The 26,942-nt window shown below is 47.3% G+C and overlaps 1 protein-coding gene across 1 annotated transcript; it reads left to right on the forward strand.

Moving 5' to 3' along the window:
• The first annotated feature begins 1,722 nt into the window (after positions 1-1,722).
• On the forward strand, positions 1,723-26,942 carry LOC123446791 (MADS-box transcription factor 1-like). Its single transcript, XM_045123335.1, has 8 exons — positions 1,723-2,115; positions 21,254-21,329; positions 24,874-24,935; positions 25,025-25,124; positions 25,794-25,835; positions 25,938-25,979; positions 26,177-26,322; positions 26,494-26,942. Exons 1-8 carry the CDS (start codon positions 1,931-1,933, stop codon positions 26,588-26,590), a joined length of 750 nt encoding a protein of 249 aa, XP_044979270.1. The 5' UTR covers positions 1,723-1,930; the 3' UTR covers positions 26,591-26,942.

Here is a 26,942-nt window from a genome sequence, read left to right on the forward strand (position 1 = left end):
CTAGTTTACGTTCAGACAAACAGCAAACGGGCACACGCACACGTCAGCTTTTGGGGCATGTACAATAATGACATACGGTGATATGGATATAGATGTTTCATGATAAAATGTAATTTAAGATATCTATATTGATTTTTTCTCTTCAATGCAAGCTATCATTAATGGATTTCATCAACGAATAAAAAATAAAGACTAATACACATGCATCTTTACTTTTCATTCTAACTTTTTTAGTTTTTTACATCGAACCATACTTTTTCTCTTCAAGCACCCACCTCGTGCAAAGAATCGATATCCCGTTTTTTCATCCGAACCTACTTTTTGTGACATCCGATCCTACATGACATACGAGGCATCAACCTGGGGCTATGCATTATACATGCCCTTATCTGTGTCGGGCCCGCGTGGCGGCCGACAACCTACCTCCCACCATCCAAATTTACTCCGCACGCGCGGGAGGCCCTGCTTGTCAGCCACCCAGCTGCCCCGATCATCGTCCTTCTTAATATGGAAGCCGTGGCACAACTTGCACACTCGAGCCCGCATGCTTCATTGAGCCCCTACACGAGTGAAATAAGCCAAACTCTAGCCTCCCTTCCTCTTCATCTCGTCGCAACTATGGGATGTAGCATTTGCTCGGCAAGGGGAAGCACGATTATGAAGCCGGCTTGTCGGCTTGTCATGCGGTCGTCGCCGCTTCACCAGCTCTGCGCAATCCGCTCCCCTACGTTTGCCATCTTGCCACCGGGGGCGTCGCATCGTAGTCGGCCCTACAATGACGCATATATCTGCCAGCGCTGTTAGGGGAGGTGTGCGATGCCATTGTCGTAAAGAGATGACCACCCCTTCCGTGGGGAGCTGCATATCTTCACGGATCGGGTGCCGATCACACCGATCCTGATAAGCGTCCGCGCTCGCCATGAAGAGATCGATCAGCGTCGGGTTTGGACACCAGCGCCGCCGCGGTCACCTAACCCGTCCCTCCCATGCGAAGAGGTGGTGCAGGCGCCCATGCAACCACCGCAGGTGCCTCCGCCCATGCAGCCAGCGCAGGCGCCACTGGCCCACCTTTGGATATTACCATCATACGTCCACCTCACTATGAGTGACGACGAGAATGATGGAGCGTGGAGACAACGGCGGGATCCAATGCAAGACGACCACGACCATGGCGGCTATCTTTCTTTTAAAGTTTATGTTATCTTTAAATGTGCGTCCGGAAACTAGTTAAACAGTTTACATTTATATCAATATTTAGTTCTGTTTTTGCGTATTTTTTAAATGTATGAACTCTTTTTTTCTTTTTTCAAATTGATGGTATGCAATGCGAACATATTAGAATGCGGCCGCACGTTGGGTGCATCAATCGGCCGACGAACAAAACCAGACTCGGACTTCCATTTTACCTTTCAAAACGAATGAAATTTGGATCAAACGAACATTCGTTTAGTGTACACGGTTCAAAAATGCTAGACATACAAAGAGTTACACAAGGTTACACGCTGACTAGGACTTTTTTTTCTAACTAACCACTCTTCCCTGATTTTCAAAGGAGTGGGCCCTCATCCTTTTTAATCTTGAGTTAAAATTCACCTGTTTGTAAAATTCATAAAAAGTTATATATGTGTAGCATTGCCCGTAGACGGTTGGAGTTCGCCTCACCCCCTCCCACGGAAACCTTCCCCGGAGCTACAGTACACAGATAGAGACTCAAACGGGTGGGAAGTGGGTACTAGTGATCGGTGGTGATTGACAGCCGATAGGTGAGAGATTGGGTCGAAGTGGAACCAGGCATTTCTAGAGAGAGCGAGAAAGACTTATAGCACCGAGCAAGCAAAGCATACGAGCAGACATCCCTCTGCTGGCGGCAAAGGAAGTAACAGTAGAGAACACGGAAAGAGAGAAAAAAAAGGGAGGAAGAAGAAGACAGATGGGTCGCGGGAAGGTGGTGATGAGGCGGATCGAGGACAAGATAAGCCGGCAGGTGACGTTCACCAAGCGTAGGAACGGGCTGCTCAAGAAAGCCTACGAGCTCTCGCTGCTCTGCGACGCCGAGGTTGGCCTCATCATCTTCTCCGGCCGCGGCCGCCTTTTCGAGTTCTCAAGTTCCTCATGGTACGTAACTAAACCAGCGCTCTTTGCTCCGGCATAGATCGGCCACCTCCAGAGTCTTCTTCCACCTAGTTTGGCGCAGGTTCCATGGTCAAATCGATTCGGTTTAGGTTAATTCAGATCCGCGGCTCTCTCTCTCTTTCTCCCTCCCTCCCTCCCTCCCTCCCTCTCTCTCGGTTTTGACCCTATCTGTTCATCATCTTTTCCCGTCTCTTCTGGTCTACCTTGATCAATGGGTTAATTAAGATCTGACCAACTAAACCTCTGATTTTCTTACCTTCAGTTCAGTCAAGCAAGAAACATGACAAAACACCCTTCTATATTCTCCAACAAAAGTGACGAGTGCCCTTACTTTTCTTTTGTGGAGTATATTGCAGCTGTGAAAAGGTCAACTGAAGCAGATAGTGTTAAAGCATCGGATCTGTTTACCACATTAATCCTGAGGTTTCAGTTCGCGACAGGTAGAGGTAGTTATATGTGCAGCACATGCATGTAACTATATCATAGTTACTTGCCTTACTTGCTATAATCGGCAAGAACATGAAAGAGTTAAAGAGGTCCATCAAGTTGCTGCTTATTATTCCTTTAATATTTAGAGCATGTTTCGCTGGCCCGTGCTCTACTCGCAAGATCTCCATCTCCTCCCGTATATGCTCATCAGATCATATATTTCTCATCTAAAATGGTAAATCCAGTACACGTACTGATGTGAGATCTGTGGCTTGACAACTCTCTAGGATTGTAGACAGCTTGGCTTGATGTGGTGAGATCTGTGATCCATTTTGTTGCCGCGTTAGTTACTGTTCCATTGAGGGCAGCAGCAGCACGATCCCCGGAAGTTCATCTATCTTCATTGAGCCCCGTGTAGGTAGAACTCCTTTTTTGCTTGCACTGACTGCCGAACAGTACGCCGTGGATGTGAAGTGAACTTTCTCAGCACACGTCATGTCAACGAATGAACAAGCAACCCATAGCTTGCATGCAATATACGATGGGAGCAGTAATGCAGTATTACACCCATGTGCAAAACTGGGTGAACTGATGCATACACAGTATATTAAGTTATGTATGTCTTCATGCATGTGAGAAAATTAATGTGTAGACGAATGTACTAACTTTCGCTCTCTCACGATCGAGGATCGTATTTCTTGGAGCAATTATGTTCTAGCAGATCGTGTACGTTTTTGTGAAAAGAAATTTACGGATACTGAACTAGACTTAAACGTACTATAACCTTGCTGCAGAATGTTTTAGCTAGCGTCATAAAGCACAAAGCTTACTGCCAATAAAGGCTCGCCTACCTAAATTATCTTCGGCATACAATGCAAGCCGGCTGGATGGCCCACCGACCTCGTTGGATACGAGCACGAGCGAGGCACCTCACTGCTCCAGCTCCCTCGCCTCCCACGCCCAGCCCGACGAAGCCGGTTGTCGCCTCAAGACAGCGCATGGTTCAGAAACTCACCGCACGAAGCCAGCTCGATGAGGAGTAGCGAGTGCATGCGACCGCGCTATACGTCATCGACGTGCTCGTAGCCACGCCATGCAGGCACAGAAGGAAGCCGGCTGCACGGAGAGTGACGAGCGCGACGACGCCCACCACCATCATGGAGGAGAAGTAGAACACGGAAAGCCCCCGCCACTCAGGTTCCATGAAGGCCGCCAACGGGGCGACATCGGCGTACGCAGCCAGTGTCTTGCTTGGTTCTTCTCTTGCCAGGACCTTCGTCGATCCCGCATGGACTTCACGGAAGCGGGGGTGTCTGCTTCCCATCCCGTTGAAGCATCGGACGGGGGTTCTGCTCCGACGAGTGGTGGGAAAGCGAGTCGTTCTTTGTGCTGAAGCATTTGCCTCCAGAGATCCCGGCAGTCCGGTGAACAGGCTGTTAGACATGGGGAAGACACAAGGATCTACCGTGGTCGGTTGTAGACTAGTGTAGTAGCGTATCCGAGTCGTGGGAGTGGAGCTCCGCGCAACCGTAACGTGCACATAGTCTTACCTTTTTAATTAAAATATGTTCAAATATAATGAAATCCATCTTGTTAGTATGAAATCCACTGTGTTTGCATAAAATTCGCTCGTGTTTGCATGAATTTCGTTCAATTGGTTGGAGTTGTTGTTAAAATGTATGCGGCCAACGTTGAATGACTTGTGTCCGCTGACTGATTCCCCCCTGTTCGTGGACAGATGCAAAAGAAAATTTACGAGCTGTCGTTGGATCGAGATGTCCTAAGCCAGCTAAAAACATCTTTAATTTGTTCCCATTGAGTTGAGCATTTGCAAATTGCCCATAGTCCCCGACTCTATTAATATAGGACAACAATAGGTCGTTGAAACACAATATATCTCCATCCTGATTTATTGGTCCACTTCGTATTTTATGGTAAATTTTGATTATAGATTTGACAAACATAAAGCTAATGCGCATCGCCATCAATAAAAATATATCATTGGATTCTTATTTGAACATAGTTTTCAATTAAATTCTTTTTTATGACATGCATTAACATTTTGTTGATTAAATCTAAGATCAAAGTTTGGCACATAATACAAAAAAGACCAATAAATCAGGACGAAACTAGTATTAGGTTGGTCTAAGCCCATCACCTATCGAATAAAAATATGCTTACTTGTAGCAATCTTGAAAATATGTCGGTATTGAAATTGTAGATATCGTCCCCACTATTTACCCATTTCATTGTCACCTAGCCTTCTATCCCAATCTATCCCAAAACTAGATATCGTCCCCACTATTTACCCATATCAAGACGCACCGAAACAATAGGGATTTAAGCTTCTTGAGGAAAAAATGTGAATTCCTTGCCTTTCCAGGAGTCTACTAGCAAGGGCTTGCTACGAAGAATTTAAATCTTGTCGCACACCTCCATCAAGCAACTTTTAAATGTTATTTCCTCAAGAGAAATTGGATTTTTTTATATTTATATCTATAGCAAAATATAGTGTCACAATAACTTCAAATATCACCCATTCAATATGCTCCATCTAATGGTTGAGAGATGGCAAATCCGAACAATACCATCCGTTTCATAAAGGCTTCATCTCACAAAAATTCTGACAGATGGCATTTTAATTGAACCCCCGCTCCATCTTCTCATAGTATTCTAGAAGCATTGTTTTCCCATGCCAAGAATTTTAGTCTTCAATAGTAAAGGAGATAGACCAGTCTAGAATCCAGTGAGTTGGGCTCTGTCTAATACCGTTCTCATGGAATGAAATAAAATGTCGAGAATATGTTTTCCCCCTGTTGTTATATTTCATGACAGGCAAAGCACGCACAATTTACTAGCAATGATTAAATCTTGAATATCTAGGATCCCTTGCTCTTTTGGGCTGCAAAGAATACTCCATTTAACCAATCTAAACTTCCATTTTGAACTGCAACTTCGTCAGAAAAATCTAGATCAAAAACAACCTAAGCTTTTACGGGCTCACACCGGCAATCCAAAAAGCGACAACAAAAATAGAGGCATGCTGGTGAGTACCACATTAATTAGCACTGGAAGCCTATCCAGTGATAACTTTTCACCCTTCGAGTAATTCGGTTTGCACTTCTAACCATCAGACCTTTACATCACTATTCTGCAATTTTCCATAGTGTATTAGGGATACCAAAGTAAGTGAAAGAAAAGGTGACAATATCACAACGCAAGAGCTATGTGTATTGATCCTCCACCTCCTTAGACTCCTCAAAGCAATAAATATTACTTCCTCCGTTCCTAAATATAAGACCTTTTAGAAATTGCACTATAGACTACATACAAAGCAAAATGGATGAATCTACATTTAAAAGATGTCTATATACATCCGTATGTAGTTCATAGTGTAATCTCTAAAAGGTCTTATATTTAGGAACGAAGGGAGTACTCAAGAAAATTGATTTTTTATCCTAATTGTTCACGAAGATTGAATTCAAATTCTTAGCACATACAAGAGATATATTTCGAAGATTTGGTATACACTATGTAGCAAGCTCTACTAGGCCTAAGGGCGCGCATGAGGCAATTCTGAACATATGTATGCTTCGGATTTCTTTTATAGTTAAAGCCTAGTGGAGTGCCAATGGAACATAAGAATTATCGCCCGCTCAGATCAAGGTTGTCGGGCCTAACATGCTTGTACCATCGGCTACTAAAGCAAAACATGACCGAGGGCCACCTGCAGTTGGATCATATTGTCCTTGGCCTAGATTGTGCCATTGGATTATTTTGATCTATATCTTTCTCTACCACCAGATGTTATCAATGAATGTTAGCACAGGCCCGACCTCGCTGCTGCAATCCGTCATGTACTTTCTAGCGATACACGCGTACGAGAGTAGCTCGAGTACTTTCCGAGCTAATCGATTTGTGTCGGAGACGTAGACGTAGACGCTGACGGTGTGCACACATACACGAAGCAAGCAGGCAGCCTGGTTGATGGATTCCTCGCGTATGTAACTAGCTATGTAACCAGCACAACGCACAAAGAAAAAATCCAGCCGCCGGCAGCTTTGATCACGCACACACCGGAATACGCGAGGGCACGAGAGCTTATGGCTACAGGAGCGATGATTCTCTATTACTTTGATCTGATTTGAGTTACAAGGGGTACATAGAATTTTATAGTAGAAGCTAACCTGCCAACTAATACAATCCTACTCCGTGATGGTCTTGTATCCTAACCGGACACTTGCGTACGCATATACGGAAGAGCCCATGTCGGGTTTAACTCCAACAATCACCCCCCTAAACACGACATCGTTACGTCACAGCTCCGACGTCGATCCTTGTTCGCATCTTGAAGAACTTCTCCCGATCCAAAGCCTTGGTCAGGATGTCCGGCAACTGATCATCGGTGCGATTGTAGTTGACATTCGCCTTCTCTTCTTTCACGCACTCCTTCATGTAGTGATACATCGTATCAATGTGCTTGCTCCTATCATGCCGCACTGGATCCTCACGTTGAAAAAATATAGACTCGTTATCAACATTGAGCACCACTTGTTCCGGATCTCGATCCATGAGATCACCGTGTAGCCTTAGCCACACATCTTGACACTCTGCTTCACTTGAAGCCGATGTCACCACTTTCTGCTTTCGTGATAGCCAACTTACTATGCTTTCACCAAGGAAATATACCACGTCCAAGTTATCTTTATGGCCGTCAACAATTTCTTCCTTGTCACTATCACTGTAGCCAAGTAGTCTCACCATCTTCTTCTTGCTTAGCTCAAGACGAGGTTTCATTGAAGCGTCAATTGGATTGCAATCTTTCATGCTACAACTTTCATGTACCTTTCTTTCATATGCCCCCTGGCATAGTGTGACCCCTTCCGACTTTTGATGTACCTCTGGCCCGAGGTAGCAACTCAAAAGACCTAGATCATCCATCTTGAAAAGCTCCTTCATTTGTAGCTTGAACTTTGCAATCACCTCTTCATCTGCTCCGGTTATTAATAGATCATCGTCGTAGATGCCAACTAGTAGACGATCCCTTCCTTCACCTCTCTTGTACATTGCATGCTCGAGTGGGGCTTTCTCAAATTCAAGAGAAATCATAGTCTGATCAAGTTTGATGTTCCACGCCCGAAGGGCTTGCCGTCGCCCATACAAGACTTTGTGTAGCTTCAATACCTCATGTCCTTCTCCCTCTTTGATGAAACTCGATGGTTGATTCACATACACATCTCCTTCGTTCAAAACCGTGGATTTTACATCCATGTGATGTATCTTCCATGATTCTTGAGCTGCGAGAGCGATGAGTAATCTCATCGATTCCATACGTGTAATGGGAACGAACACTTCTTTGAAGTCCACACCTTCATCTTGCATGTATTCTTTGTCTACTAGCTTCGCTTTGTGCTTCACACAATTTCCTTCAGCTTCTTTCTTGATCGTAACTTCCCACTTGAGTTTCATTTTTTTTCATTGTTGGGAAGATCCACAAGCTCCCATGCATTGTTGTCGTGGATCGACCCTAACTCTTCTTTCATAGCATGACGCCAAAACTCCTTCGTATTTGCGTCTTCAAAATCTACCGGTTTCTCGGCAATTGCTAGACACCTTTGCCTACTTCCTTTGATCTTTACCGGAACAGTCGTCCGAAGAGTATCCTCCGGATATGGATGAAACACCGGTTGTAGCTTTATGGATATAGGTGGTGGTGTCCTTTCCTCCATTACTGTCGGAGGCGACATGAAAGCTTCTGTTGTGCGCGTTTCTTTTGGCGAAGCAAAAAATCCAGCCCAAACTAGGCTTCCTAGTATCCCTGACCCTTCATTTGGATCACTTGTTGCGTTGCATGTGCTCCCTCCAGCCATATGAACTACTTGTAGAGCTTCTTCATGTGATGGAACAAATCCACCACGTCCTGCTCCATGCCCTATTGCTGAAGACGTACTGCTACTACTACGTAGGATACTACAGACTAGTCCACCTCCCTTGCTGCTGATCGGGACAAGCAGCTTCGGGTCTTCTGGCCGAGCGACCATAGCGGACCGGACGGCTGCTCGTCCGTGTATTCGCGGTCCAAAATCTGGAATCTCCACGGCCACAGCCGGGAGTGGACCTTTTCCCCTCGCTTTGCCATCCTCTGACACGGCGTGATTCTCATCAGGTCCGAATGGCATAGCTCGTCGTGTGCTATGGTTTTCCGACACCATCACGAGTGTGTAGTGTACTTCTGACACCATGTCTTTGTCTGTTACTGGACAACATGACAAGGCTGGTGCGCACGTGCCTACTTTTGCATCAGCATACTTTGATTCGTGGTCTTCACGCGCCACGTACGCCGAAGTGACATTCATGTCCGTAGCATCGACACAAATTTCAGACTTATGCATCGCGTCAGTAGCTTCGACACGAATTTTGAAATCACCCCTCATGTTTGTAACAAGGCCGCTTCTCCATGGCCGAGCGCATGCAATGAGCGCTTCCTTCGCTCCAGCAAAGATAGCACTTACACCCGTAGCATTGGTGTAAGTTTCGAAATCACCCCCCGCATCCATAGCATCGACACGAGTTTCCGAATCATGATCTTGAGAGCAAACTTTTCCTTCACGGAGCGCGGTAATTTCTTTAGCCGACCCTTGAAGAACTGGATCCTCCTCGTCCACGAGTTCACACATCAACATCATGTCACATTCATCTCCTTGCTGGGCCATGAGCGCCTTCTCCTTTGGGGGATTCTTGCACTCCGACTTGAAGTGCCCCATGATGCCACAATTATGACACTTGATCTTGCGCTTGTCGAACTTCTTCTTTTTCTTCGGAGCGCCATCGCTGGCGTCCTTTTGATTTTGTTCGTTTGGCACACGATCTTGGAGAGCGTAACTGCTAGAGCCCTCACCTTCTCTCCTTGAGTCCAGCGCCTGCCACTGAGCCCACGTGAGCATGACAAGCTCATCGTTCCTCCCGTCCCCGAGACTGTACCTCATACGCTCGTCGTGAGCCTTGTAGCGTCCGACGAGATCATCCATGGAGAGGGTCGCGAGATCGACGCACTGCTCGATCGCCGTGACAATTTGCAGGTACCGAAGAGGAGCCGCACACAAGAACCAACGGACAACCGAGGCCTCCGTTAGATTCTCTCCAAGTGCGCGGATCCGATTGACGAGAGTAGCTACCCGTGAAGCAAACACATCCACGAACTCATTGTCGCCCATGACCAAAGTCTCATAGTTCCTTAAGAGAGTTTGGAGATTGGCTTGCTTGACGCGGTCGTGTCCCTCGAACATGAGCTCCAAGGTATCCCACACCTCCTTCGTCGTTTCTTTGGCGATCAGGTGTTGGAGGACATCCATCGACATCACCGAGTAAATCGCCGATGCCGCCTGCCGATCCTTCCAGTGCTCGGCTCCCCCTTCTAGAAAGCGTCGCCTCCTGGATCGACTGCGTCCCACAACACGTTGGCGCGGAGACCACACTCCATCAGTGCCTTCCAGACCCCGAAGTTCTCGTGGTCAAATCGTGGGTATGACGAACTTGCCGGAGCAGCAAATACTTTAGCCGCATCGGAGTACGCCGCCAGCTGCTTGGTCTTGTCGTCCTCCGACATGATCTTCTGTTACTAAAAGATCAACCTCGCTCTAGATACCAATTGTTAGCACAGGCCCGACCTCGCCGCTGCAATCCGCTGTGTACTCTCTAGCGATACACGCGTACCAGAGTAGCTCGAGTACTTTCCGAGCTAATCGATTTGTGTCGGAGACGTAGACGTAGACGTAGACGCTAACGGTGTTCACAAATACACGAAGCAAGCAGGCAGCCTGGTTGATGGATTCCTAGCGTACGTAACTAGCTACGTAACCAGCACAACGCACAAAGAAAAAATCCAGCCGCCGAAAAAATCCAGCCGCCGACAGCTTTGATCACGCACACACCGGAATACGCGAGGGCACGAGAGCTTATGGCTACAGGAGCGACGATTCTCTATTATTTTGATCTAATTTGAGTTACAAGGGGTACATAGAATTATATAGTAGAAGCTAACCTGCTAACTAATACAATCCTATTCCGTGATGGTCTTGTATCCTAACTGGACACTTGCGTACGCATATACGAAAGAGTCCATATCGGGTTTAACTCCAACAACGAAGACCTAAACCAATGAGTTAACCCTGTGGAGCCAGGGTCCGGCTCGGTTGGATCATATTTTCTTGTCCTAGATTGTGCCATGGGCTCACCTCTCAAGCCCTTTAAGGTTTTATCATGATATATATGGTGCGATATCTGTTTGGTATTTGGCGCGGACATTCGGCATCCCTTCATTAAGGGGATAGGAGTAGCGGCATGTGTTGTCAAGATGGTGGCCTCAGACTTAATGATGTATTACTTTATAAGGTATTGTTACATAATTAATAAAATGACTGCATGCATCGTCCAGATGCAGAGGCCGGGCGTACATCCTCCTTTTCTAACAAAAATATTGTGCCCTACCATCATACCGAAACAATGAAGAACAAAACCAAGGATTCAACTTCGTGGAGCAAGTAGCGGAGCTTGATAACAATGCATTTAAGAAGAAATTAAACACCATTAGAATTTCATTGTCACCTAATCTAACACGTGAAGGTCCGGCTTAGGAATTTATGTTGGATTGGATCTCTTTTTTTTTTAAAGATCCAGCTTCGAATGCTGGCATATATTAAAACATAGCAGGTAGAAAGGTGGTTACAAAAGGGTCGGGGGATACGATCGAAAGATCAAGGAGAAAACGGCAGAGAAAGGAAAAAATGGGAGAGGAAATAACAGTGTCGATCCTTCACGGTGGTTTCCAGAAAGGGTGCTCTAAGAATGATGCTCCAGCTTGTCTCCATAGCTCGACGGTTCTCGTGATTGCGCTCTTTATATTTTGCATGTGCGCCTGCTTGTTTGTGAAGGTGCAATCATCTCTGTGCTTTCAAATCTCCGATAGGATCAGGACGATCATCGTCTTGGTAGCCTTGCGGTGTACTGGTTGAGCCGTTTCTATCATTGTGGCTATTTTTTCTGCTGACCCCGTCTTTGTTGCCCATGTGGGAGGGTACAAAGAGGCGCATCCAGCCCTCGAGGCGGCGTGTGTCCAGATTTGCAGTGCCATGGGGCATTCCCAGAACAAATGAGTTGATGTCTCTAGGTTCCGCAGGCATAGCTGACAGAAATAGCCGTTTGGCCATCCTCGTCGTTGCAGCCGGTCATTGCACCATAGCCTGTCGCGTAGGAGGAGCCAGGCAAAGATCTTGAGCCTAGGGGGTGCCCAAGTCTTCCAGATTATCTTCTTGAAATCGGAGTTCATCATTCCTTGGAATTGTGCTTTGTACGCCGATCTAGCCGAATACGTTTGCGAGGCCTCAAGGTTCCATGTGATAGTGTCAGCAGTTTCTACATGGAGTTGAAAATTCCTATCTTGTAGCCATCTATGTAGCCTAATCGCCTCCTCCCAAAGGTGCGCATTGCTACCATGCGTTAAGTCTGCTAACCAGGTGTTGTTCCGAAGTGCCTCCTGCACTGTTCTGTGTTTCCTCCTGGAGTGCTTAAAAAGGGACGGGAACGTCGTCTTGAGGGTGTCTGTTCCTGTCCACGAGCAATGCCAGAAGGATGTCGTTGCGCCGTTGCCTAGGGTCACAGTTGTTGATGCGTTGAACAGGTCTCTGTCAGCTTCGTCACAAGGAGGATTCATGCCCCGCCAGGCCCTGTCGTTGCTCGTCCATTCCAGCCAAAGCCATCTTAGCCTGAGGGCTCGACTGAAGCGGTTTAGGTCAAGGATGCCCAAACCCCCATTCTCCATAGGGGAGCAGACTGTAGGCCAATTTACTTTACTCTTGCCTCCACTGAGCTCGCCGTCTTCTTGTGCCCACAGAAAATGTCGTCTAGCTTTGTCTACCTCGTCGAAAAACTTCCTTGGCGCCCTTAGCACAGAGAGTGCGAAGGTGGGTAGGGCTGAGAGGACGTTACGGACCAGGACTCGCCTGCCGGCAACGTTAAGTAGTTTGCCCTTCCATCCAGCTAGCCTAGCTCTGATCCTGTCTAAGATGAACTAAATGTGGACTAGCCTAAGCCTCGACAAAGTGATCGGAAGCCCTAGGTAAGTCAGCGGGAAAGCGACAACTTTCCCTCCGAAGCTAGCTAAGGTGTGTTGCAGGTCTGTGTTGTCGCATCTAATTGGAGCAGCTGTGGATTTTGACGGATTGATGTGCAGCCCCGATGCTCGTCCAAAGTCACGTAGGATAGCCATCAGAACTTCGATTTCTTCTCTCACCGGATTGGCGATGATGACGGCGTCGTCTGCATAGAGGCTAACTCTGAGGGGGATTCCCCTGCCTGGTAGCGGTGCAATTTCGTGCAACTCCGTTGCCTTCTCCAGTAGTCGGTGGAGGGTGTCGATGGCGATGATGAAAAGCAGTGGGGAGAGCGAGTCTCCTTGCCGTAGGCCTCGCTGATGTGTGAAGTAATTGCCGATAGTGTCGTTTAACATGACGGCCGAAGAGGCCGTGCAGAGGAGCAGGGAGACCCAGTCCCGCCAGCGCGCCGGGAAACCAAGTTGTTGCAGTACCTCTAGAAGGTACTCCCATGAGACGCTATCAAAAGCTTTTGCAATGTCTAGCTTAAGCAGTAGGGCTGGTTGCTTTTTCCTATGCAGAGATCGCACTATATTCTACACGTAGAGGAAACAATCTTGCGTTGATTTGGAGCGAAGGAATGCTGATTGCGCCGGTGAGATTATGCTACTGATCACCGTGGATAGGCGCCTGGAGAGGACTTTGGTGATGAGCTTGGCCACCGAATGAATTAGACTAATAGTTCTGAAATCCTGGATCGTATTTGCACCGTCTTTCTTTGGTAACAGTATTACCAGAGCTGTGTTTAACTTGCCGAAGTCCCCTCTAGTCAGGTTGTAGAAATTAGTGAATGCTGCCATGATGTCCTCTTTGATAATGTGCCAGCAGGATCTGTAGAAGACCCCGGAGAATCCGTCCGGCCCTGGGGCCTTCTCCGCCAGTGATGCTTTGATCGCCTCCCAAACCTCTTCCTCAGAGAAAGGGTTGTCTAAACCTCTATTGTGGACAGAAGGTAGGTCGAAGATCGACCAGTCTACTTGTAGTGGTCGCGCTACCCTGCTACCCATGGAGAGCTTGAAGTGGTTGTGAATGGCCTCCTCCTTGTGTTCGTGAGCCGTTAGTACGTCATCCCCTACTCGGAGGCAGTGCATAAAATTTTTCCGCTTCCTTGTTGTCGCCTTGGCATGAAAGAACTTAGTGCCCGCATCTCCTAGCCGAAGCCAGGTGAGCCGTGAGGCCTGTCGTCTGCGAGCACGTTCTAGTGCCGCGAGTCCCAGCAGACGGAGCTTGAGCAGCTTACGGAGGGTAAACTCCGCGTCTGAGAGACTGCGTCTCTCCTGTGCGACATCGAGACGTAGCACTATTTCTGCCGCCATGTGGAATTGTATCTTGGCTTGACTAAAGAAACTCTTGCTCCAACTCTTCAGCTCCCTGGCAGTCCTAACCATCTTCGTGGCGAGACGTTGGAAAGGACAAGAGGACTGCTCCGGCCTTTTCCACGCCCGTTCCACCGTGGTATGGAAACGAGGGAAACTCGGCTAGAAGCTCTCGAATCTGAAGAGGGTTCTCCGGGGGGAGGCGGATGTGTCAGCTAGAATCAGCGGGCAGTGGTCTGATGTTGCTGTCAACGTTGCGATGAGTGACACCGATGGGAAAATGCATTCCCAGGATGTATTGCAGAAGAACTTATCGATGCTCACTAGGGTAGGATCTTGGCGCTCGTTGCTCCACGTGTATCTACGGTTCTTACACTTAATTTCCTTTAAGCCCTTCGCGTCGATGGCTGATCTGAACCTACCCATCAATGTACGGTTGAGATTGGTGTTGTTCTTGTCACGCGCCTCGTATATGAGGTTGAAATCCCCGTTGATAAGCCAAGGATCGTTGGGCGGTTGCGCCGAGAGTGAAAGTTCCCGAAGGAAATCTTCCTTTCTCGCGTCGTCCGCCGGACCGTAGACCGTCGATAACCAGAAATTCTGGGCCTGTCCGAGGAAGGTCACTTTAGCTGTAATAGCAAAGATCCCTATCGCATGCGATGAGACTGTGGCTAGCTCCCTGTCCCAAAGGATCGCCGCACCTCCGCTAGTGCCTATTGCCGGTAGAGCGATACATCCTGTGAGCTTAGCGCCCCCTATCTCGCGGACTAACTCCGATGACCAAGCGGCGATCTTGGTCTCCTGGATGCAGAGAATGGCTATGCGGTGGGCGGCCGCCAGCTCCCCGACTGCTGCCCTCTTGGCTGGGTTGTTTAAGCCACGAACATTCCAGCACGTGATGGGGTGAATCTTGTCATACATCTAAAACACGAAAGTAGCTCCGATGACTAAAACTAGACGGCCATAGGCCTAGAAATGACACCACCATCATACAAAGCTGGGGCCGGCGCCCACTAGCAGAACCCAAGATGCGCCGGCTCTGATGATCTATCCTACTGCCCATACGAATTGGGAACCAAACTAGATTGAACCGGCCGGGGATCGGTCGCCATCGGAGATAGAAACTATGGACGACTAACATGATCACACGGTGGCCTCATCGGCAGCTCCGTCGGGGCCGTTCATGCGAGCCATGACCCGTAGTGCCTCACTATCCAGGTGGGTCAACCTGGCGATCACCGAGATGTCGCTGTCGGACAGGGGCTCTTCGAAACGCTGCAGGAGCGCCTTCGCGACTTCTGCCGTCAGCCTGTCCCGAGGGCCGAGCAGGCCGAGCTCCTTCACGATGCGCAAGGAAGCGCACTGTGCCACTGGCACTGACAACCCGATTGCAGCTTGCCGCGCGCTAGAGCGAGTCGGGGTAGAGGTGGCCCTAGTCTTCGGTGGCGCCGCGGGACGGCGCGCTAGTGCAGTGGCAATGAGAGGCTGCTGCTTGGAGGTCCGGAAGAGGCCCCGCGACTCCGGCCCGGCTGCTGCTCCTCCGATATCCAGCTCCCTGACGCGTCCAATAACAGCCCCGAGCTGGACCTCCATCGTGCTGGCTGCTGATGGGGTGGCCTTGTGAAACTGTCCCAGCTCGGATGCCGCGGCCGACAGTGTAGGACTGAAGGTGTCCAGCTGCACTGACTCGCCCGAGGCCTGGAGCAGGGTTGCGTCGACGAACTCGAGGGAGGCTGCCACTGCCGCCTCCGCGGCGATGTGGACGTCGGTCGCCAGGCCGTCGACGACGACGGAGGCCAAGGTGGGCTTCTTTGCGGTCCTGAAGAACTCCTCGACCGGGTCCTTGCCGCTGGCACTGGTCCTCGCGACTGGTGTGGGCTGGGTGGCCGCCGCAGCGGAGCCCGCGTTCTTAGCAACCACTGCCGGATTTGCTCTTTCACTAGAGCGCCTCGACTGGCGCCTAGCTGGCGCAGTGTTCCTCCCAGCCCCCGAGCGACGGTCCGAGGACTCCCTCGAACCGCGTCTGGCCGGCGGGGATCTGCTACGACGGCGCTGCGAAGGTGAAGTGCGAGGGGCACGCGAGGCGCCGCAGCGAAGGAGGACGTCCTTCCAGGACCTGCGGCCGCCTGCACCCGGTCCTCCCTCATCATCACGGTCCCTCGGATGGCCGTCTCTAGGTCCGCCCCGGCACCCTAGGCTAGCAACGGGTGCACGAGGCAGTCGTTGCGAGCATTCTCCCCCCTGGCCATCTTCCACCCCCAGCGTCCAAGACACAGGGGCCACCAAAGGGAAAGGAGGGCCCTCGTCGTCGGAGCCGGACGATGGCAGACCGCTCTGGGCAGAGTGGGATGAGCGCGGAGAGGGCCGCGTCCAGTCCTCCACCCTGTCGACGTGAATGAGCATGGCGTACTCCGCCGATGCCGCCGGCGGCGCAACTCTCCTGTCTGGTGGGGAGAATCCCTCCATCTCCTCCACCCTGCCGGCTCCGCGAGGAAGGACCCCCAGAGTGTGCGACGTCGGAATGTCAGCTATGTCCCTGGCCGAGACCCAACAGGCAAAGGTCTTGGTGTGACCCCGCTCTAGGGTCCGGCTGTCGAGACGGTCGACGCGCACCCGCCTGCCGAGGATCTCTTCCGCCCCCTCCACCGACCAGAAGTGCATGGGAACCTTCTCGATGACGACGCAGACGTGGAGCAGAAGGGAGTCAAACGTGGCGAGGTCGTGCTCGTGCCACGGGCTGATGTTGAAGCAGGCGCCGTCGACATGGATGGAGCCCCGGCGCACGGCGTTCACCTGATGAGCTGGCTGCGTGAAGGTGACGAAGAAATGCTCGGGGTGGTGACCCGTGACCCGCAAGGAGTGCACTGGCACAGAGAGCTGGGCCTCCAGAGCCTTTCCCACAGCCATCAGCGAGGAGACGTTGACCCCATCAGCTGCGGAAAGCGTCACGGCGTGACTGCGGAGGAAGAACACGGCCTGATCCAGATCAGGGGAGAGCACCGTGGTGGAGCGGCTCTCCCTGGGGCGCCGAGATGGGTCGAGGTGGCGGAGCATGGGTGGAGCTGACGGAGCCATGGCCGTAGGTGGTGGAGGAGGGTACCGGAGGCGGTCGGACAACTGAATCGCGCGAGGCGTCGGACCCAACCTATCCCTAAGCGAGCTACTTGCCTTACGATTTCGGGGGCACCGAGAGGCGATCTGCCCTGCTCGTCTACAGCTGAGGCAGTGAACTGGGTCGCGGCAGGCAGCTAGGCGATGGCGCTTGCTAAGACAGCGAAAACAGCGGCCGGCGAACGGGTTTAAAAGGTGCGGCGCAGCTTGCGGGCCACCAGCAGAGGGGACGCCGTGACGGTCCGACCAGCGCGTACCTCGGAGAGACCGGGGGACCGAGGGCTCCGCCGGTGTCAGGCGGCTTCCCCGCCGGGCCACCTCAGTCCAGCCCGGATCCGACCCCGAAATGGTAACCTCGGTCCCCGAGGAGTCGACGATGATGGACTTGACGCGCGGGCCTTGAATGCGCCCGGACTCCTCTGGGACAGGTGATGGATCCCGATCCTGCGGATCCCGTCCCATGCCCCCCATCAGCGCCGGGGAGGAGGCACGCGGCAGACCGTCGGTTGCAGCGTAGGAGCACTCTCCTCGGAGCAACAGCCTCGGCGTGGGAGCTGGATCCGGTAGGAGACGGTGAAGAACCCGGGACGACGCAGGAGGTGGAGGCGACGGACCGCGGGGCGGTGCGGCGTCGCGCGGACCGGCGTCTGGAGAGGCCGGGAGAGCCGGCGGACCGCCGGGGGTAGGCCCGCCCCGGCCGGTCATAAGTGCTTGGAGGGTGGCCGCCGCGGCCGGAGTGGCCAGCGGCGTGGGGTGGGAGCGCGTGCTCTCTCGAGCAGGGTGGGAGGGTGGGAGACGGTCCGCGGATAAAAGTGCAGCTCGATTGGATCTCTTAAAACTACCTTGAATCGTTGGTGGCTAATCCAACACATGAATACCATTTTCTCAGTCAATCTCCTTCACTGGCCACAAACTCACTCAATTGCTATTACACATCCAAATCATGGCCCATCCTTTGGACACCGATTAGATCTGCTTAGGCAGATGCATGAGGCAATCGTTGCCACACACATGTCTGGTAAGCTTAGACGCCACATTTTGTGTAGTCCATCATAGGAGGTATGTATGTAGCGAGCTCCACCTCTTTTCTCTCCATCCCTTTTGTTCGGAAGAGTGTTCCCCTGATTTCTCCCTCACCTTTTTGTACTGTGAGTATGGTAAGGGAGCCATTCCTTCTTCATCTTTTAGTTATTAGGTTGCTAGTTTTTGTTCTTAATGGTGGTCTGGGGCATTCTCTTCGTGGAGAGGAGGCTTCATCAAGACTAGTGTGTTTCTTGGGTCAGCGTTGAGAATGTCATCTTCCACGACACTAGGTCCACTCCACGTTGGTTTGTATATCCTCCAATATCATATGGGTAACGATTGCAATCACGTGACTGGCTCGGGTACTTCAACTATGTTGTCTGTGCGACATATGTCCCCGTTGGCCTATGCAGATGCGCCCCTCTCTTCCTCGTCCATACTTATGCCTTCTGTCCATCATGCTACCTTATCATCACATCTCTTTCTTTTTCATCTATCGATTCTTCCCGACAGGTTGGCTTCTTTTCTCTTTGTCCCCTCCCGCTACAACCTAGAGCATCTCTTTCCTCTCCATTTCCCTTCTGACCCCCAGCCATCCTTGTGAGCCAGACACAAGCAACGAGAGAGGACAACTGTCACAACCATCCATTGATGTTGCACAAATGGGACCTTGTACGCTACAAGCCAGCCAAGACATGCTCCAATGTTTGGATGCGAGGGCTTCATGCGGTGCACCGATGATGGTGATGCAACGTTGTGTGGTTTGCAACATCATGAAAGATGGAGGCCAATGCAACATTGTGCATGTTGCAACATGTAACCAAATTAAGGCCCACGTCATGCAAGATGGTCATGCAAGATGGAGATGAGTGCAACATGGTCTCCATGTAGCAATGGGTGACCAAAGCTCGTCATGCAAGATGGAGGTGACCGAAAAATGGTCCATGTTACAATGGGTTAGAACATGCTCAGTGTTGCGATGATCCGATAACTACATGATATAAATCCAAAGACGAGTGACCCCTTTGATCTTTGCTAGATATCAAGCGACCAATGCGTAGCATGCTCAACTCCTGTTGGATTCGCGTCTTCCTTCAATACAGAGTTCTCCCATAAGATGCTAGTGGTGTATTTGGTTGTCCTTTTTTCCTTCAATAAGAATTCCTAACACATATGGTATGACTCTTTGGTTGTTTGCACTCAAAATCATCAATTTCGACGAGCAGTCCATTCTTTATCTCTTTTGTCTAGGTTGCTCAATAGGGTAGGTCTACAGAGAGTGCATGCTTCATTGATAAATTTATTCGACGTAGTCAATGCACATGTGGCGTACAATGCCATCCCGCGACAATGCACATTGATCAGCGCCTGAAACCATAGGTGGGAAAAATAGTAGCCCTGATGGAAGACTTCCAATGGGGATTCAAGCTCCCACAATCAAATTCATTTTCCGACTCGCCACAAAGGCCCCACCCTAGGTCTCAGAAAAATTATGCTTTGATCTAGTTCTTTCAGCCAAGCTAGACCTCCAACACCCTCAATTTCTCCCACGTGGACCCTGCCATACGGAGCTCCGATGATATATTACTATTATTCGAGGATATATGTTGAGGCAAGGCCCGTATTAATTATACATGAGTTTGAAATATTATCACATGCTACATTTCTATTCCTAATATAGTAGTCTAGTTTAGTAATTTATAATACATTCGAACAATGACAATTCATCATGCCATCATGATAACATATTTCAAAACATACTTCCTCTGTTCCACAATGTAATGCGCATGCGCTTCCCGAAATTAAAGTTTAACCATCAATTTAACCAACGACATCGATTGCGGCGGGAATAAAAATTGTACCACTGATTTCGTATGCCGATACAAATTCAGTGGTATAATTTTTGTCCCCGCTGCAATCGGTCTCGTTTATTAAACTGATGGTCAAACTTGGATTTCGGAAACCACGGTCGTACTACATTATGAAACGGAGAGAGTATTCAACATGCATTTATGGTTTATTACAAAAGAGTGCCTATGGGATGTTGTGACATGTACAATCACTGCCATTAGTGAGTTGTTCGATTTCATACTACCTCCGTCACGGTTTAGAAGGCACAGTTAAATTTACGTGCATTTCCACAATAGAGAAGGTTTAAGGCGCATTGCATTTACTCTTAGCAGCTAATTAGTACTCCGTTGTACTATTTCTATATGCATGCGTAGTGGAATGCTATTTTTCAACTCATTTCATAGCCAATCAATAACCACCTAGGTTCTACAGAATTTCCATGCACGTCTTTTAAACCGTGACGGATGAAGTAGTTGTCATTCCCATCCCTTTATGGTGCCTTGATGACAGAATATGTCGTTGCTTCACTTGCCACAACCACCATGCTCTCGTAGTGAACTTGAGGTTGGCATTTGTTGCATTGTGATGCACACATCATTTTTATTAATTATTAATCAGAGTATAGACAAATGTAACCATGATCAAACTATTCCAAGATATTAAATTAGGACCTATGATCAAGTTGTCTTCTTCCATAACAACGACTTCAAAAAGAGATAAACGTCCTCATGTCATTGTCACCAATTGGTACAAGCTTTGGCATCTCATTCGCTTATCAGCTGTTGCCGGGCGCCATGAGTTCAAGCGCTTCAGACAGTCGCCAGTCATGGTTCTAGGGCCCTGACTGCGATAAATCGCACTACCTGCTCCGTGAGAGCTGGGACTTTCCCCATCATACAAGGATGAGGTCACGACCCAGTTTTGTTTCAGCGAAGCTCTACCATAACAAGCTTATCTCTGGCGCCGCCTACCATGCATTATACTCCGTCCGTCCTAAAATAAATGTCTCAATTCTATTATAATTTTGTATTGTTAGTTTAAAGTTAAGTCATTTATTTTGAACGGAAGGAGTATGTTACTAGGATCACATCTCAGTCAGTCAAATGTTTCGCACATACTAGATTACATTTTATGCACTTGCCAATCCTTTGTGAATCATTATAAATAAATGGCTTCACTTCTCTATATTTTTCGCATATCCAGCAATATAATCTGATCCTCCAGTTGCATATGTGTCAACAGCATGTACAGAACGCTTGAGAGATACCGCACCTGCAGCTACAACTCACCGGAAGAAACCCCTCCAGAAGAAAACGAAGTAAGCATCTCAAGTCTCTTAACACCTTCCTGAATATATAAATAGGTTTGGCTGTGGTGCTATATATATAAAACGGGACGAAAGATTTTTTTTAAATATATAAAAAGGTTATATCTCTTTTTGAATGAAAATTGTAGCATATGCCGTTTCTGCAAAATAAAAATAAAAATGCAGTTATACGTACAAGAGAGTAGACTTTTTGAAATGTCAACAAGAGAGTAGACAACACATTCTCTTTGAAATGTCAATTTTTTTTTTTGAAAAGGAGAATTACCACCGGCCTCTGCATATATAAATTGATGCATACAACCATTTTAATTAAATTATTCAACCGAGTCTGACATAGCAGATACATGGAATCAACCCAAAGCCACTTCCCTAGTGACCTCAATCGCTACACCTATAAGTCTGATGGAGTGCTCTCGCGCATCCACGCACACCATCTAATCCGGTGGCCTCATCAGCCTACCCGAAGACAAGCCAAGAGCACCAACCGATCTAGCAGACCCTCAGCATGCACCACATGTGGATGCTCTAGAATCTATCGCCGCATCTTCCACCATCCCATCTTTAGGAGATATCAATGCATAGGCCTTGCCAGACCCAACTGCCATTAACGCCACACAGCGCCACCACCCTACACACGTCCATCAACACACATCCATCATCGGACCCGTCGCTCCATGCAGCAAGACCCGTCGTGGCCGGCGTGTTAGATGCTGCACTACAGCAGCTCATGGCCCCTCCAATCAGCAGTTGCTCCAAAATGATGCCCCCAAGAGGAACCGTCATCGAAGACGTCATCATTATCCGATCCGGGAGACCCAGATCTTGGGTTTGATCCCGGAGACCCAGATCTTGGGTTTCTCCCGGAGCAGCCCAAAGTATTTATCTAGAGCAATACCATGAAGTTTACACACTATTTTTCCTCAAAAAGAAGAAGTTTTCACACTATTATTAAAACTATAGCTAAGGCAAAAAGAACAATACAATACAATTATGAAATGGTAACCATAAGTCACTAACGCGTGAGACAGAAGTCCAGGCACTCTTGCACAAGAAAATCATCAACGTTTCGCAATCCCGCACTACTAGGGAAAACCCTAGTAGTAGCGCTTGAAATATGCATAGCAGTAGTGCTTGTTTAAATTTTTGAATATGTTTTGATTTGTTTTTATGTTTTAGTCTAATTTTCATATCTTTGAATTATTTGACAATTTAATCTCTAACCATCCATTCTCACTACTCCATGAAGTTTGCACACTATTTTTCCTCAGAAAGAAGAAGTTTTCACACTATTATTAAAACTATAGCTAAGGCAAAAAGAACAATACAATACAATTATGGAATGGTAACCATAAGTCACTAACGCGTGAGACAGAAGTCCACGCACTCTTGCACAAGAAAACCATCAACGTTTTACAATCCCGCACTACTAGGGAAAACCCTAGTAGTAGCACTTGACTAATCATCCATCCTCACTGCTCCATCATGAATCACTCATTCCAAATCGTCTAACTTCCCGGCCGGTCAACCATCCTGTCACTGCTTCAGGCCGAGCACGCTTAACTTCCTGGTTCTATCGCCCCTAGTTTCCAAGTCTGCACTTGCTACTTTCCTGACAATAGTAAGCTATCAATCCCATTAACCCTTAGGTCTTGATGTCACATGATTTAATTGTTCGAAATCCAAATAATTATTAAAATAAACAAACTAAGTAATAATAATAATGAATGTCAATTGAAAATAATAATATTGAACTTCCCAAAAAAAGTTCATACTTAAAAAAACATAAAACTTCCCAAATTTTCTCTAGCTTTTTTGATATATTAAATTATTATTTTCGACGTCGTATGCAAAAGTTATGGCTGTTTTACATTTTCCCCTTTTTTGGAAAAATGGTCAAAATTCATATTTCAAAATTTGTATACCAACTAGGCACTAAAACCTAACTACATCTCACAGGATTTTATTTTTTGAAGATTTTATCATTTTTTTATTTTGTGCAAAACTAAAAAAAGCACTTAGCAGTAGCGCTAGATTGTGGGCGACGCTGCTACTACAGATACCATCGGTGGCATCGTCTGGTCACACATAATAGTAGCAAGTTTTTGGTAAGCAGCGCTACTGCTAAGGTGTTAAGTAGTAGCGCTTAACTGGATCAGCGCTACTGCTACTTAGCAGCAATGTTTTTTTTTTTCCAACGCTACTACTGAGGTCCTGCCTATAAGGTTTTTCCTAGTAGTGCCTGGTCCGCTAACCAACATTTTGGACGCACATGCTTCAACCACCCCTAACCGGAGAGCAACACAGACTTATAAGAGACAATGAGCCCTCTCCCAGACTCAACCGAAGAGCAGCACAAGCTTATGAGAGGCCTTGAGTCCTCTCCCACAAAAGACTAGCCTAATAGAAGGGGGCTCCCTGCTCTTATAAGTCGTGTTCTGCCTCGTCCAACAACGGATGTGGGACTTAACCCAACAAATCTCCTAGTCACATCATGGGTCCGCTAACACTCAGCATTCCAACCCACCAAACATGACCGACCGGCCACAAGTCCATCGAAATTTATTTCGTACACATGCGCACTAATACCACGTTATTTCCTATATGGTGTTTGCTAGCCACCGTTTCTGATCCACCGTGCATCAACCAATAACCATGCATAACCGGAGAGCAACACGTACTTATTAGATGCATTGCTCCCCCCCCCCCCCCCCCCCACACACACACACAAGAAAACTAGACTACTAAGAGGAGACACCCCATAAGCCTTCCTTCTGCCTCCTCCCACAACCGATCTGGGACAAAACCCAACACAAGGGATGATGAATCATTCCACCAGGCCGAGTTGTTGGTCCAACTATCTTTATCCTGATTTTGGTTTCAAATTTTGAAAACAATAATAGCTTTTGAATCACGTGTAACAAAGATACAGATAAAAGTGGGGTGATGTAGTCAACCTTGGTCTGCCGTACACGATAGAAGATGTAAAATACTTGTAGTCTAGCGAGATGGGCCACACTATTTTTTTTTTTTTGAGGTTTGATCAATGCAAAGTTATGACGAGGAAAACACTTATCTGCTACTTCTGAAATATAAGAAAGAAAGTTGACATATGAAATTTTATTGAAGTTTTTTTTTACTCTTGTGGCATTGAGACTAACCTACAATGTTAACATGACAAAAGAATATAAGGAGACCTCAAGAATGCACACAACAAAAATATGTCAACATAATAATACAAAAAGGACATCCTAACTAATTTCCATGTGTAGAGAACATCAACACGTAGCAACATTATATTCAGGTGATTGTCCATGGCTAGCTCAAGGCTGAACATTGCACTGTCTTGCAGTCTGTTGTTTTTTCAATTTTTCCAAGCTTCCATTTGGTGGGACGACATTGTTTTCTTGAACTATCTTTTTTAGTTTGGCCAACATGGTTTGTCATGTTCATATACATTTTAGCTTCTCTTTCCCATGGCAAGTATTAAGTCACTTGAACTGACATGTACCATGCATTCTTTTGTTGTCGAGACTAGATAAATTACCATCAATATCTGAAGCTGAAGACCAAACTTGAATATCTTGAAAGTTCACAAAGGTAGTTTCAAGAGATTAGGCTGGACGGTTACTGCTGTATATATATTGCAACTTTGTTCCACCTTATGATTCCTCGTTCTCATGTCATAGAAATATTCTGGGTGGGGATCTGGGCCCACTTGGCATGAAGGAAATTGAGCAAATTGAGAACCAAATATATATATCCCTCAAGAATATCAGGACAAGAAAGGTAGAGAACTTGAACGTTTCATTTATGTTATATAATCTCAGGTTCAGCAGCTTCAGATGTTTTTTCTATTATACATGTACTGCTTGAGTTAAATAAGATGTATTGGTTTTAATTGTCTTAGTGAAAACATGTTAACTACAGAGCATCTCAATGATGTTGCATCCATTTTTGCTAGAATGTATCTGAACTTTTATCACATTTTCTTTCGAGGGTCAGTTTTTGAGAGAGGATTTTCTACTCTCTGGTGTAGTACACCCGGGTGAACAAGAAAAACAAAAAAACAAATATCAAACATGATCCAAACTTCTGACATTTTGTGAAATTAAACATGATCAAATGTTTTAGGTTCAACATTTCATCCATAATAACATTCGAAGAGCTCTCACAAAAACAAAAACAAAATCATGTACTCAATAGTGCACAAAACACTGACCAGCGTTTTTTCGTAAGAGCTCTGGAATGTTAATTGTTTATGAAAATTTGCAAGAACCTCAAACATTCGATCATGTTTGAGGTCACAAAATTTCAGATTTTTTGAATCACGTTTGATATGTGTTTTCCCGTTGTTTTGTTCACTCCGGTGTAGTACACCCGAGCATAGCCACACCTTTCCATTTTCTATAGCATTAGCTGAAACATATATCACAGATCTGTCGCGTATTTTTGCAGCATAAAGTATTACTTGATGAGCTATTTGACCTGAAAAGTAAGGTAATGATGAATCATGAACTTTAGATAATCCTCACCCTAATATTGCATATGCTCCTTCTGGTAATATATGTAATGCATGGCTGGCAAAATGACGTTCTGCAGGAGCAAGAATTGCAGGATCAAAACAAAGACCTAAGGAAGAAGGTACAACCATGGAGCTTAGAACTTACACTTCCGTCCTGATATCAAATTTTGGATCTTCCACTTTGTTGCCAAAACAAATTTTACGATGAAGTTTGTAAGCTACACGTAATACAAAACTATATATTCATGCTAATCCAAAAAATTGAGTCAAATGTGGCCAAATAAATTTCTCATCAGTGTTTTCTTGTGAGTGCCAGTTGCAAGACATGAGCTGTGCCAAGAATGCTCTCCATAGGGCCTGGCAAGATGGAGGACAGAGTAGCTCAAATGGGAATGCCATTGATACTACTTATCCAGGATTTGCACAACACCCGGAAACGGAACATGATTCCATGCAACTTGGGTACGTCATTCTACATGGCAATCAGTGTAACCTGCCAAATCTCTCCTAGGCATAAACTATTTTTTGCAGTATAGTACCCGAACAAGTCATCCATGACCTGTTCTTCCAATTTATAATTGCACAGAACATGAGTGTTCGGTCAGTTGAAGTGGTTTGTTTTCCTGTGTGAAGGTACAATAATCAGGCCTACATGGACCAGCCGAACAACAACGAAGGCATGACTTCTCAGCGCCTTGATGGACTTGGATCATCTGCAGGTTGGATATGATTGTTTAGGGCGACGAGACAGATAGGGTTCGCGTATTGTACGTCCAATCTGGAGTCCAGAAACTCTGCATATGACGGATGTAGTCACTGGTCTTTATATTCAGACCGCTGCTCATGGGACTTTTCCGAAGAATAAACTGGAGTCGAGTACATATATGTACTGTAATGGCTTGTTCATCCACGGACATGGGAGTCGGGACATCACGTGGCCTGGCGTTGCATCCCGTACGTAGCTAATATGTTTGGATTTGCGTGTCACTTGTTATATTTTGTGTCGTGTGGTCATTACGAATACATTCCATATGTATGGACTAGCAAAAGGGCCCGAGCATTGTAACGGAAGAAAAAAAATA

The sequence above is a fragment of the Hordeum vulgare genome, chromosome 4H (assembly GCF_904849725.1).
Source record: "Hordeum vulgare subsp. vulgare chromosome 4H, MorexV3_pseudomolecules_assembly, whole genome shotgun sequence".
NCBI classification, from domain to species: Eukaryota; Viridiplantae; Streptophyta; class Magnoliopsida; order Poales; family Poaceae; genus Hordeum; species Hordeum vulgare.